A 15,681-nucleotide genomic window follows, 5' to 3' on the forward strand; every position below is an offset into this window, starting at 1 on the left:
TATTTTAGGGATGTGAAATATTCTGCTCTGAGTACAGTTGAAGCCAAAATGGTTTGAAATATTGCCAATAGGAGTATTGAGAAAATTAGAAAAGAAAATAATAGATTGAGAACTAAAAACATAAATTACATAGAAGGGTGAAGGGTGATAAAGTTGAAAGAACTGATATTGCATTTGAAAACTTCTAAAAATGTCTCTCAAAATTGTTATGACATAATGCAGGTAAAAGACAAGTATGAACTGGAGGCCTATAAAGAATCATTGACTGATGCAAATTAATGCATGCTGAGGAATTACATGTGTTTCAGAATTTTATTTTATTTTGGCTCAGTAAGGATGGTGCTTCCTTTTTCCAGAAACTTAAAGGTATAGCTCACATATTTTCTTTCATTTCTAAATATCTGGGGTAAGTATGTAGGTGAGTAATCTTTGAATCTTGGTATTCCATAATTTTTTTTTTAGATTTGTGGGTCGGAGATATTTGAATTGTTTTGTGATTCGCTCAAAATATTTTATGTTACAGGAATGTATTCCGAAGGTTGAACAGGACTTATTGTTGAGACAACTCAAAATTTCAACAAATAATTTATTCAGATTTATAATTTCAATTATTCCACCAGATGTATTCAAATTCTCTTCAATTTGAAAATAAATTTCTTCGATCATTTTTGTATTTTTTTACCAACATATTATGTATAAGGAATTATTAGTTTGAGATGACCAAATATGATGGGTTGGTTTGTCAATCTGATTATAATTATATCAATGAGTATTAAACCACATGGTTATATGAAAAAAATTCATACCATCTTTGGCTCAAAATTCGAAAAAAATTCATTTGGGCAAAATGACCATGCGCTCGTTCTTAAGAAAGAGTTGAATTTGAATGTGTGAATTTTCGATCAGGAAACTTTGAATAATCACCTTCAATTCGTGTACAGTAATTCGAAAGTATTTTTAATAAACATTCCTGGGAATACATCAAAAAAGAAATTATAAACCATTGATATAGAAGATACGCATCTTGTACGAATATATATCTAATTAATTCTTTCAAAACGACTATGATCATAAGAAACATTTAATGTTTTGATAATTCATTCAAATATATTATTAAATTTAATTCCTATGGAACACACAAAATGTTAAAAATTTCTCTTTCATTCGTGAAGAAATTGATTCAACATAAATTAATTCATATTTTATTATCAAACCATTTGCCTAGCTCCAAAGTAATACAAGGAATTGGTAGTTCGAGATGTATTATTCTAAAATAATGAGTGAGTACGTCGAAATCATTGTATAAATATTCGAAATTGAAGAAATAAACCGAAAACGCTATGAATTCGGTTCAAGCGCCTCGTTTCTTGCCCCGAGTCACGTGACTTTTATCTTCGTACCCGCGTTACGACCGCATCTGACGGTTAGACTCCTTCCATGGGTTATTAGTTCACTGGTTATATCAAAGAGGTTTGGTTATATCTCTGGAATAACCTGGTCATCATTGGTAATTACCAACAATAACCAACTGCATTCAAGCGCTTTTGGTCATTATTGGTCATAATTCGTGACGTCATGAACTAGCCCTTCAACGTCATCATCACAGAAGACTAAGCGTATGGTCCGTATATACACATTTGGTAAGTTACCAGAGCGGTTACTCTGGTGACAGATATTGAATCGAATTGTCCGGAATTCGACATATACGGACCGCCCACTTATTAACCAGAAGAAACCAAAGTGTATATACGGACCACAGCCTAATATACATCATCATCATTAATATACATTTTGAACCGCAGATAACCGGAGATAACCATAGATAGAAGTTGTGAAGGGCCATAACCAAGGGCAAAACCAGCAATAACCGCGGTTATTATGGGTTATTCGTTTGAAATCGATTTATCTACGCTATGGTTCGTATACCGTACACTTTGGCCAAGTCTCTAACTTTGGTTTCTTTAGGCGTTGATTGAAAGATACTTCAATCAAAGAGTAACAACTTCTTAATTGCTTCAATCAACGCTTTTGAGTTAAGCTGTATTCACAATCAATTCGCGGGCCGAAGTGCACTTCGGCACGAAATTTACCATTCGCAATAATCTTGGTACCAAATACTCAAATGAATCAAAAATGTAACTGATCAAAGCATAAGCATCAGCATCATCTATAGCCGGCACGAAATTCCTTGCCGAAGTGATAGTTTGCAACTTGCAAGAAATTTTGTCTTGAATTTCATTGTGAATGGTAACGGAGAACGCCATCTGCTAAGCTTCCGTGCCGAAGTGCACTTCGGCCCGTGAATTGATTGTGAATGTAGCTTTAGTAACTTATATTAGTGTTCTGTGGTTAGTAATAACAAAGATTCCTCTTTGGTAATAAGCAAAGATATTAGATATCTTGTGATATCTTTGCAAGTAACTACAACCTAACCATAGTTAACCACTAGCGCCAAAATTCGCCTTACTGCCAATTCACAATTATGTTAATGGTTATGGTAATGTTAACGGCAAAGAGTTCCTCTTTGGTTAACGGTGAGCTACAATGTAAACGCTTAAATAATAATAAATAATAGAGCTACTACGATACTGTTCACATCAATGTTAATGTCAAGCGTATTGTTAATGATAATGATAAATATTTCTTAAATTTATTATTATTTAAGCGTTAACATAGTAGCTCACTTTTAACATTACCATTACCATTAGAGAGTTGAAGTGCAGCCATGAACGTAAACGTTAACGTTATAATTGACATCTACGCATGCTCATTCGTCCGTTTTTAACGTTAACGTTAGCGTCAGCTTTACGGCCTACGTAAACTAGCGGTCTCCCACGTATACCTTAAACATCGACGTACGTTAGAGAGTTGAAGTGCAGCCATGAACGTAAACGTTAACGTTATAATTGACATCTACGCATGCTCATTCGTCCGTTTTTAACGTTAACGTTAGCGTCAGCTTTACGGCCTACGTAAACTAGCGGTCTCCCACGTATACCTTAAACATCGACGTACGTTAACCGAACGTTAAACGAGTAGCACCGATGACTTGCGAATGGCCGAATTTTGATTGTTAAATGCAATTCTCGATAACCTCAAACTGTCATTGTTTACATTTCCTGTGTATTTTCTCATAATGAACGAAAATTATAGGAAATCAGCAGTGATTTGAATGTTATCAAAAGGATTAAGTTAAATTACTTTGTTATCAGATTATATTCAGTACATAAGGAAATGGCTGAATCTACACTGCAATTCTCATGTCTCTAACACTTGAACATTTCATTGATAATAAAATACTTCCAAGCTGAAAATTCTCTTTATTAGGCATATAAATCATTAGAACATCAAAATTCCAAATGTTATTCCAGCTTTCGAAGCTCAATATTAGATAAAAGAGTGTTCACGCGAAACGAAATCAAAATCAAATTGATAGGTTATGTTTAACGTCTGACGTTTCATGATGGCAGCACTTCAACTCAAATTTCATTACAACACGTAAACGTTATATTTGACGTTATTTCTCACGTTAACGTTTACGTTCAGGCTAACGTTCTGTGCGCACTTCAACTCTCTGTTAACCGAACGTTAAACGAGTAGCATCGATGACTTGCGAATGGCCGAATTTTGATTGTTAAATGCAATTCTCGATAACCTCAAACTGTCATTGTTTACATTTCCTGTGTATTTTCTCATAATGAACGAAAATTATAGGAAATCAGCAGTGATTTGAAAGTTATCAAAAGGATTAAGTTAAATTACTGTGTTATCAGATTACATTCAGTACATAAGGAAATGGCTGAAACTACACTGCAATTCTGATGTCTCTAACACTTGAGCATTTCATTGATAATAAAATACTTCCAAGCTGAAAAATTCTCTTTATTAGGCATATAAATCATTAGAACATCAATATTCCAAATGTTATTCCAGCTGTCGGAGCTCAATATTAGATAAAAGAGAGTTCACGCGAAACGAAAGCAAAATCAAATTGATAGGTTATGTTTAACGTCTGACGTTTCATGATGGCAGCACTTCAACTCAAATTTCATCACAACACGTAAACGTTATATCTGACGTTATTTCTCACGTTAACGTTTACGTTCAGGCTAACGTATTGTGCACACTTCAACTTTCTATTAACATCATTGTGAATTGGCAGTTAGGCGCAAAAGTTTTGCGCACGGACTGTCAGAAAGCCGAACCCGATAGGTCCATGGCAAAGGCAAAGGCGAATCCAACTACCGATGAGGGCACTGCGACTTGTCAACAAACATGGCGGAAGATGAGTAATCATCGTGAAAACTCTATTGTGAAAGCAATGTTATCGTAGATTTTATTCGATTATAGAGATATTTGTAAAGGTAGTGAATAATTATGGGATTATTGATTGTGCTCGGGTTCCTCCAGAACTTTCCTGAACATGTTGGTGTCGTTTGATGAAGATTTTACAAGAACTTATATCCAGAAGATTTCATTCTATCATCACACTCACATGAATTATGTAATTTGTGGAAATAAATGAATGTAAATATTTGAGATAATTTATTTGGATGAAAACATATTATGCAGTTCAAAATGCCAACACAGAAATTATTTTCCAGCAATTACAACCAACTCAACAAGACCGCCTGAAAATTAATTCTACAGTTGTAATTTCATTAACGAAATTTGAAATTCTTGTCGAACGGTTTAATTATTGATCACTTTCAACTGCTTGCAAAATTCCAAGTCAAAGCACTACTTTTCATTTGAAATGTTCCCAACATATCATCTCTTGAAGATTGCAAGTCCAGTAATGCATGTACAACTTCAGTTATGTCAGAAATTTAATCTCATATACTTTCTTCTGCTCAGGTTTCTCGGCACTATTGAAATCATGGAAATGAAAATTCGCATTGCCTTTCTTAATCGTTTAACACTAGAAAATTCATCTAGAACAAAGATATCTCCTAACCTAAAATTATAGTGAAAATTGGTAAATAGTTTCTCAACTGAATGACACTGATAAAAATGCTCACTAAATTATTTTAATACCTATTTTTCTAGTCAGACATCCAAAAAATTTTGTGAATATATTTCACTGGTAACCGAATATGTAATGAAAATATCTAACCCAAAGAAGTTAAACTCAAGTTATTACTCACTTTCTAGGTTAGTGATTTGGCCGCTAGGCGGCGTTTAGATTTTTGGATTCGCCAATCTTTGGGTCCATGGTTTTCTGTGAGTCTGTGCGGAGGTTGGCAATAATGACAATTAGTGTTCTGTGGTTTGAATATCTTTTCAACTTCAACCTGGTTTGAACAAAGATCCTCCTGGTGTGAATAAGATTGATGCTACTCTCCATAACCATAATTTCGTTTGATTTTATTTCATTGGGATTTGGGAACTTGTGATAAGTGATAACATTTTAACAGTTCGATATGGGTGACCGTAAGTTGTTTTTTTTAGTATTGTTTTTTGTTTGGTACCGTGTGCAATTTCTGCTCCATCATTTTAATTCAATGATTTGACCTACTCGGGGTATCATATTCTTCAAAAGTAAATATGGATATTGTTTTGTTCTATAGTAACAGTAAGTTTTGTTGTAGGTGGTGGAATGTATGCAGATTATTCCCAACCACCGCCAACAGCATATCCCAATAATTATGGCTCTTCTTCGGGTGAAGCTAACGTTGGGTCTGGGGGCTATGGGGGTCAAAGTGCTTCTCAAGGGGGTGGAGGACAATGGGGTCAAGCATCTCGCCAAAATTATGGCTCTATGCAGGGTAAATGATGATTATTTCATAGCAATTTCAAGATAGCATTTTCAAATATGGCGTCTTTGCGTTGCACGCTGCTACGACAATTTTTGGATATAATTTCATATGTATATTTAATTTGTGGAACGAAACTTTTTAATCGATATTTTTTTGGAATATTTTTCATAAATTGAGCAATCTACCACAATTTCACTCAATTAATTTAGTTTCTCATTGTAGGTCCAAATTGATTGAATATAAATGAGGTCTTTAGTTTCTGTGTGTTCATAGATGTCTACCTCGTCCCCCATTCCATTGTTTTTGTTCATTATTTTTGGTCAATTTTCTTTTAATATGATGATTTGTTTTTCAATATTGTACATTCTCTGGTTGTGTTCACAAACTTACTCAGAGCAAGCTCTGAGTAAGCTCTGATTACCCGAAGCGTTCACAAACGTACTTTTAGTTCCTCAGAGTATGCTCTCTGAGCATGACCATACTCATACTCTACTCTCGGAGTAAGTTTATGAACACACCCTCTATATAGCTTCACATATATGTTATCACTTCAGTATTTTGAGAGGTTCCATTTTAAATGTTACAGTACATAATACACTGACTACACATTACCATACCGAATTCACCTCAGTCATAAATGACTAGTTTTCAACAGGTTTGGAATTTTTAGTATTTAGCTATGATAAGTATATATATACTATGATTCAGACAGTAGTTCAGAGAATAGCAACCAAATAAATGTCGATAACTTAATACTTTATTAGTGACAACTGTTCATAAAGTATGAATGGATAAGTACCTAACCTGTGAATATTGAACCTGTTTTCATTCTCCTTTTGGAAAGTACTAAATCAGACCAAAACTTTCACACATTTATTTATTCAACCAAAATTCGTGTGGCTCTGCAAACCACTGTTCTAATACTTTTGACAGTGTGAACGAAACAAAGCCATTGTTCACTTTGCCTATAGAGATATTTTTACCATCACTCGATAAGTGACTCTCAACATGGAACGAGATATCTATACTAAAACAAAAATTCCTATTTGAATTCAAGACAGTAGCATGCTCATACCCACATCTGTGTATTGCATACATTTTCATTGGAAGTATCAAATTATGAATCTTTATTAACACATCTAATGTTTCAAACAACTTGAACTCTCCTAAAAATTAAAGCTTGAACGATATACGGGGGGGGGCAAATTTCGTTGTCTACTGAGGGGATCTCGAGAACTATAAGAACTAGAAAGAAACTGACGACATATTCTCAGGCTAATTTTTCCTCAGTAATCAAAATCTGAAAACAGAATCGGCCTATCATTTCTAAATTTGGAGTTACAAACCAAATAACAAAAATTGAGAAATTGCCATTTTCAATAATGCTGAATTACTCGCTTGTTTGAACTCTTACTCGAAAATTATCGACATTCTTCTTCTTTTATTGTGCTTGGCAAAATTTATCGACATTCTAGAGGTACTTATTTATGAATAATTTAAACATGATTGTATTAAATTTTTCGATCCAAGCATTTTCAAGATTCCGATTTTACAAATGTTAACTAAAGTTCAAAGTTCTTTCATCCTGATGCAAATTTTATGCTGATTTTAAAAATGTGTCATGTATAACCATTCGCCTAAGTCCAAAATTTATCCTAAAATCATTAGAAAAAATATGAACTTTCTGTTTTACTATTGAATAACAAGACTATAAGTGTAGTTAAGCATTACCCTAGTGAGTGTTAAATATACATTCATTTTTCGTGGACTCAATACTCTGTGATCGGATTTACCGATTGTTGAATCACTTCTCCATTTGTACTTCAGCATTATAGAAAATAGCAATTTCTCAATTTTTTTTCACAATTCGAAATCTAGAAGCGATAGGATGGTTCTGTTTTCAGAATTGGTATACTCGGGAAAAAAAAAAGCTGAGAATGTGTCATCCGTTTTCTTCTAGCTGCTATAGTTCTCGAGATCTCAGAGGACAACGAATTTTGCTCACCCTGTACTCCTCCTCCATTGAAAAACTGAATTAGTTTCAGGGGTAACCTTAAAAAGATATGGCAATCTTATATCTTGTAAAAGGTTTATAAACTGATTGAAATATCAGACCAATTGTAAAACGATCTGCATCTTATCTTGAAAGCCTTTCAGAAGAGGTTCGGCAGTTTACAAAATGACCAGTGATTTTGATTTTGAATCTGACTGACCTCCACATGCACATTTGATGATTCTCTATTGCTAATTTACATTTTTTGACATATTTACTTGCGTTGTCATACTTCTGGTTTGACCGGAAATGACCCCAACTTTAAATTTTTGAATGGGACATCCTATATATTTTTATTTATTTCGATCGAGAATGGCATTCTAAATCCAACACGTCCCTCGTCAATATTTGACAAAAAAAATTATTTTTATTTTAACCTTTATTTTTCGATCTAGAATGCCATGGATAGTGTAAATCGCTTTCATTCTTGATCAAGTAACATGGGAAAACTACGACTTTGAGACTTAAAAGTCGTTTTAAGAATTATTCAAAAGTCGCAAATATGAATTTTTCCAGTCAACTTGATCTTGTCAAATGGGAAGGGGGGGGGTGGAATTTTGTGATAGGTTATTTGATACCACACATTTCTACTATATTTTCACTATTTTTCTGATCCTTGGCATTCTAGATCGAAACTGAAATGTCTAAAAGCATGGTGTATGCACTGATTAGATTTTGTTTTTCCAACTTTGGAAATAAGTAATAAGTTTCGTTTTTCCCACTGTAGGTAGCGCTATTTAGAAATTGACAGTTGGTAAATAATTTGAATATATTCCTACGACTTAGGAATATGCTGATTATGGGTTGGGAAATTTATTAGTTTTGAGAAAGGGTGTACAACATTCATTATTCAACATGTCCTTCAGTTTTCTGTATGGACAATCAATAGTTGGGGAGCCGACGCTGCTAAATCGGGATTTACTCGAGCGTCGTGGTAACCTACTGGATTTTGAAGATTAGATGGTAGGAAGAAAAAAAAGTTCTACGAAGTGTGCACTTTCAGCGGTAGGGAAAGCGTATGCAGGTTCTGAAAAATGTAAAAAAAAATCGTCAGGTGTACATACTCGAGCGTGTCAGATTAAGATATTGTATATGCCCTACGTGTCTCTGATGATGAATTCACGCTTATCTGACAGTTTGCGCGGTTGGGCTGGCCGTACGGAAGAGTTGAAAATGGTAAAAAAAAAATTCTCGAACTTGTTGTATTTTTGTTACTTGTACATACTCGAGCGTCAGATTTTCATACAGATTTATTTATTTTTATTTATTTATTTGATGGTTAATCTTGGTGTCGTAGACGTGTTTATCTGACAAATCAGGGGGAGTTTTCTTAATCTGATACTTTAAAGATGATTAAAATGCATTTTTTTCGAATATCTCCTTGCCAGTATCTCTCAGGGCCTCAAAGCCCAACCAGTTTTTATTTTTTGATTATGTTAGAGGTTCCTACGAGATATTTGGACGGATGCAGTAAAGAAACGGTTTGATATTTTGCGATTCTGTTTCCACATTCGTGTTAGGTATAAAAGGAAGTACAATTGGGAAAAGTTTCAACAATTTCGGGTGAAATTTTTTGTTTCGCCTTAGACATATGAAAAAAAGTTGTGTTCGATTCATGAAAAAATTTCTTCACAGAAATTGTTCTAAAATTGTGTTCATTCAGGAAATGAAATTCAATTTGGCAACCGAAAAAAAAATCACGAACATTGAAGGTTTTCCGCCATTTTGAAATTTTTTTCCAGAGTTCATCTTTTCTGAATTTACCACTCAAAAATACTCCGATGTGACCAGAAACCGTTACTTTGAGGTTTATACATAAACGGGGTATTTGTCATAAGGCAAAAGTGATTCTCCCGGTGTCATTTACCCATTATATATGTTTGTCCAGTTTATGATGAAACACCCTGAATACTTTTCAACATGTAATTAACCATATACATATATCTTAATCTGACACGCTGTAGTATGTATAATGATCGTTTTTTTTTTACTATTCTGACAGGCGGTCCTAGATTCCCTCCTATTCATAGGTCCAATTTTTGGTAAAGATACTCTACAGGGTCCAAGATATCTCTTCTCTTATTAATCTGACAAGCTCGAGTAAATCCCGAATTTTCCTCTTCGGCTCCCCAACTACAAGAACTACAGCTAAGAATTCGGTGTTGTTGAATTATCCTTGGTTGTTGGAATTTACGGCAGAGCCAAATCAGATGAACGAACATTTGGGACGGATACAGCTAAGAGTTTTATGGCAACGATTTTTAATCAAAGGAACTGTATTGGAAATACGTTATGTGACTTGTGGGCATGTATTAAGAAACAGAAATACATGAATCTCTGTTCGAGTCTGTTCTTCAAATATTCTTCAGAAGTATCGTGGAAATTCGTTTCAGTCAACTGAATATTTTGGATATTTCGCCAATCAACTGTGTGTGACTGAAATATATTGAATTACCCTCCTCATGAATACAATTTGTCAAACAGAAATTATCTTGAAGAATAGTAAATACTCAATACTCCTTCGAATCATTCGATAGTGTTGAAATATCTGCAGATTCGTTTTTACTACGAAAATATTCGTTAACAGCTGACATGTGACAAAGTAGTCCAGTTCATTTTTTTTGGATTCGTTGATCGATCGGGATCACAGATTACTGTAATCTGTGATCGATATCAACGCAGAACAAAATAAAACGAGAGAGTATCATTAATTAGACTTTATTTTATAGAACAAGGATAGAACATGGTGGCGCTGCCACGAAAAAAAACTCTTATTTTCGATTTGGTCTCATGTCATTGCATTCAAAAATTGACGAGTGCGTACCATAGATTAGTTAATTTGTGGTGCGTACAACATAATTTTAGACATCTTAATCGAAACATAATAATTGAAATAAAAATGAAATCATTTGTCAAATATTGACAAATAAGGTGTTGTTGGATTTAGAATGTTATTCTCGATCCTATATATATATATATATAGGATTGTGAAACGCATATTCGAAAGAGTTACCTACCTGTGAATATTAATAGAAATCATATCAATTGCGAAACCTCAATTTCAAAAACTGTAATATTTTGTTGATGTTCCTTTTAATATATTTTTAATCTTTTTTTTAACAGTCAAATTCATTTCATGAAGTTGAATGTTTTCATTCTATTTCAGGTTCCAATTACAATCAAGGTGGGAGTGGTTACAGCTCCGGAGGTTACGGAGGAGGCGGAAATTATAATGGTGGAGGTGGATCCAGTTACGGAGGAGGTGGATATGGCGGAGGTAAAAATTATACACAGTTACAAAAAATATTTGTGTATAAGATAAATGGAGTACTTTCAACATCACGATTTCCATGCATATTGCTTTTGAATAAATAAGTGGAGCTATTCTTTTATGCGCATGACATGACAATGTAAATTTCAATTTTTTATAAGGAATTATTTATTTCAGGTGGTCGTGATAGAGGAGGTGTAAGGGACCGTGATTCTTTTGGGTAAGTTTGAATTCTGGGGTTTCAAATTTATTCTGAAACTAAGCACTGTTGAAACGATTCATCTGAAGCGTTCAAAATCTAGTTTTATGATGCTGAACATACAAGGATAATCCGCACTTTTGTGAATGCGCCCTACTGTGTGTGGAAAGATTTTGGTTAATAATTGACACAATACTCGTAGTGATCAGTTTCTATCAACATTAGATCTTTGGTATTCTCTTGACACGGGGTGTTGCCATCGAATTTTATGAAATGGCATTGAAAAATTTATGAAAAAGTTGGAATTGAGAATTCTAGCAAAAGTGGACGTACTTGAACACAGGGTCTTTATAAATGTTCATAACATCACAGACACCCTATATTTAGACAACACTCAATATAAAAAGATCTATTGCGCAATGCTTTTGGAAATCTTGAAAACGCAAAATCGAAGTTAAGCGATTGGGGCCCAAATATTCGTAAATGTTCTGATAAATTTGGTTGATCGGACCGTGGAAATCATTTCAATGATGTTGTGTTTCATTGTTGAACGAAAATCTTCGATCTTTATGATGAACTTATAATTTTGATAAAATACTGATCCGTTTTCTTCTCATAACCGATTCCAATTTCGGAAGGATGGGCTACCATTCACATACAACGGATTTAAGGGAAATTTCACGCTTCAAAATTGATTCTAACTAAGAATGGAAATTAAGCGCAAATGAGTTCACTTTTTAAATACAACGTCCTGTACTCTTATTGACTATTAAATAGGACGCAAAAATCTTTGTCGGCCAAAGTTTCGCACCTTAAACCCAAATCTGAAGATTTGTTGATGTTTGTGTATGGGGAAGTTCAAATACACCATTTTTTGTGTGGAGAATCCAAAAATGTAATAAATATAAAATATCACATTTGAAATAACTTCTGGTGTAACAAAATTACAGAAAAAAATCCCATTTGGTTCTCTAGATACTTCTAGTACATTGCGCGAAACACCCTGTAAATTGAGGAATAATACAGTGAAAATGAATACTGTTGATCGACCTTAGAAGTCCTTACTGTATATCCTTCAAAGTAGTTGTTATATACTACAACTAAGTTGGTGACTATTTTCCTAATTTTCTGTTCGTCAAAGGCAGAAATATAATGTATGCGAATGAAAATAAATAAAATGTAACGAATACACAGACAGATAAGTTCATATGCATGAATATACTCTATTCTGCAAAAAATATGAATAGTGAATTGGTCGAAGAGTATGCTGGTTTTGATTATTTGGAATATCTATGTATGTATTACAATGAATTAAAATAGTTCAGAAGTAGTTTCCTTAAATGAGAATGCAGACTTCTTGGTTTATAGTGAACTATGGTATAGTGAATGTGGGCAAGCTAATTGCGCCCAAGGTCAAGAAATGTGTCATGGAAGTAGGAAAAATCATACTGATATTTACATTAGAGGTTGAAAGTAACGATGAAACTCCTCCGTTTTCACAATATGAATCCCAGGCTAGTAAAATCTTTTAGATCTTGATTTTGATCAAATTATTGTGTCTACGATAATGCACCATAATCTAACAATTCGCAGGTTTCTCGAAACTCCAAAATCGAATTGAAAGTCATTTATGAAAACTATTTTCCATTAGTTATCCACCACGTGAAAGATTCGACTAAAATTTCAGTGAAAAAAAATAGATACCTGGAAACTTTGTAAACATTGGAATTTTAATGATTTTCATGAATTATCTTCGAAACTTCGCGGTTAAGACATATCATTTCAACCTTTTCCCTGAAAACCTTTATTGTTTCAAGTACTTGAAAAGAAATTTAAAGGGTTCCGTTTCTATTTTACCATTCGGCACTATCGACTACAAAATACGTAGAGGACAAAAGATTGATTAGGTAAACTAAGATGCTTCTTGAAAATCGCCAGCTGTTAGACGTAACCTCATTCTTAAGCTGCATTCTCATTATGCCGCTGTGTGCCGATCGGCAAAGCGATGTGTATGTGGATGCATCGTCGGCCTGTACCGGTCCCCATCAAAGGAAGCCAATGAAAATGTATAGTGAGGATGTACTAACCGCTGGCCTCAATGGCTTCGAACGGCTTCGTTTACAATGGAAAATTCTCCTCAATTTGGGTTATCACTGCATAGTTTAAACTGAATAATCATGAGTTTCATTCATGAATTTTTCAAATGCACCGCGGAAACTATTCAAAATCATTCTTCAAATATGAGGTTTTAAAATTTAAATAGCTTCGTTTCTAGTTTACGATTTGGCAACTGCGCCCACTTAAAAAAAGTACAATGGCTTGATTTTAAAATAACAGCTGTTGATTTACAGCCACCATGATTTTTTCAAATTCACCGCGGAAACTATTCAAAATCCTTCAAATATGGAGTTTTAAAATTTAAATCGCTTTGTGCGGAGTTTACGATTTGGCAACAGTGCATACAAGACAATGAAAAGAACAATGTCCGATCAGCTTGTTTATAAAATAAAAGCTGTTGATCTACAGGTGCGTACTTGCGAGATTCAACTGCAACCGGCCATAAAAATTCCATAAAATTTTGGCTGTGGCTAGAGTCCCGACTCGTGTCCAGTCCCGAGTGACGTCATTAAATTCGGGACTGATATTCGGTCCCGAATTCAACGATGCACTAACCTGGTGCAATGAAATTATTAAACATTGAAAGTAGTAGCGAAAAACTCAATTTTCAGTACAAATCATAAGCTTATACCCAGTCAAATAGAAACAATGATTCATATTTCAATCGTGCATGTAGTTTAAGATGAATATATTGTTAAAGTATATTTTATTTTCAAATCATCACATTTATAAAGAGAAAAAGGAGTATTCTTGAAATGAAACATTGAGGTGAACATTTTAAACAGAATCACTACCTTTACCTTTTTGTCTAAATTTTCATACAATACACTAAAAAGTCTCAAAATAAAAATACATTTTATTGAGGAGCCGCAGCATTGTACCATTATTTCTTATAAAATATCATACATTTCACAAAAACATATATTTGGCAGCTTCCTTTCTCGATCACATTTTTTTAGTCAAGAATTGCTGCAAGGAAGAGGTTCACTTCTGAATCAAAAATTACGTCTGGCAATTCCTCTGGATCAATTTACACTAAGCAATTCTCAACTTTCACACCAGTTAGAATTGCATACTTTGCTTCACCTTCCATTCTCAAATTTCAAGATTTACTTGGAGAAGTACTTTCTTCTGTATTTTCAATCTTGATTCAGAAAAAGCCCACACTATTTTTTGATAAGAAATCACTCCTTGAATTTTGTCGCAACTGTTCATAAATAATATTATACGATTCGCGAACATAACCTCAAAACCCTTTTACAATTGTCGGGACTGAACAAGGATCCCGAGTAAGGCCAGAGTTTGTCTCTGGTAAGACCAAGAGACTTGTTTGGTGATTGCAGAGTCTCTGGTAATTGAGTCATTTGAATTCGTCAGTCGGGGCAGGACACAGATCCCGAGTCGGGACTCTAGTCCCAGCCAAAAATTTTACGACCTTCCTCGTTCGTTGCAGACTTTATTGACAGCCATGTTTGCTCATCTCATCAAGATAATGCATTTGTTGTCCTTTATTATCAAGGATATTTCAGTCGATGTTGCCAACTTGTGCAATCGAGATGAAACGCCTTAAACTTTAAATACCCATTTTTATTTTTCATTTTTAAGTGTTTAAGATAATTTTTTTTGGGAAATGGTTGAAATGGTTGTTTCAAAATGTGACGTTTCAAAGATATTTCATAAAAAAAATACATCATTTTCGTCAAAAGGAGTATCCCCTATCTATATAGACTGTGTACACGCATGTTAATGCCGATGCGTCTTCTCCCGTTGGCTTTGCCGATGAGATTTTGCCGCTCGGCACAATGTGGATGCAGCTTTTGACAGTTGTAAGTGGTTTCATCTCATTCAGGAGTCAATTCTCTCTGTCTTGGGACCAGTTCATATATATGTGAAGAGAACTAAGTTGAATAAACAAAGAAATGCGAGAAACCAAGCTTTTGACAAATTCATTAATGAAACTCGTAATCATTAAATTTCAGATTGTATTTGTTGTAATAATTCAAATTACGGAGGATTCCTCTTATTGTATCACTAGAGAATGGAAATTTTTTTTCCATCTCACAAACTTTGGTCCAGATAGCATTAAGGCTTACACGAACTTTCAAAGCGTCATTTTAGAGAATTATTGATATTGAAGCTGGAATTGAAGTCCAGACGAAGCGGGTTACAAAATATAACTTTTGATAATTTCTGTAGTTGAAGTCATAGAAATGCAGGAAAGTATTCGTCTGAAGAAATACTCAGATTCAGAACTAATCCATTAGCATTCAATTTTGATACA

At 34.1% G+C, this 15,681-nt stretch overlaps 1 protein-coding gene across 3 annotated transcripts in view; it reads left to right on the forward strand.

Moving 5' to 3' along the window:
- The first annotated feature begins 5,266 nt into the window (after positions 1-5,266).
- Positions 5,267-15,681, forward strand: part of LOC123312835 (RNA-binding protein cabeza) — a 33,939-nt gene continuing 23,524 nt past the window's right edge. The window contains exons 1-4 of one of the 3 annotated variants that reach the window (XM_044897354.1): positions 5,267-5,433; positions 5,592-5,768; positions 10,979-11,089; positions 11,261-11,303. In XM_044897354.1, coding sequence (XP_044753289.1) covers positions 5,424-5,433; positions 5,592-5,768; positions 10,979-11,089; positions 11,261-11,303 — 341 coding nt within the window. In that variant the 5' untranslated portion in view covers positions 5,267-5,423. The remainder of the gene's footprint in view (positions 5,434-5,591; positions 5,769-10,978; positions 11,090-11,260; positions 11,304-15,681) is intronic. The other 2 variants (XM_044897353.1, XM_044897355.1) reach the window with 2 other exon arrangements.

The sequence above is a fragment of the Coccinella septempunctata genome, chromosome 5 (genome assembly GCF_907165205.1).
Source record: "Coccinella septempunctata chromosome 5, icCocSept1.1, whole genome shotgun sequence".
NCBI classification, from domain to species: domain Eukaryota; kingdom Metazoa; phylum Arthropoda; class Insecta; order Coleoptera; family Coccinellidae; genus Coccinella; species Coccinella septempunctata.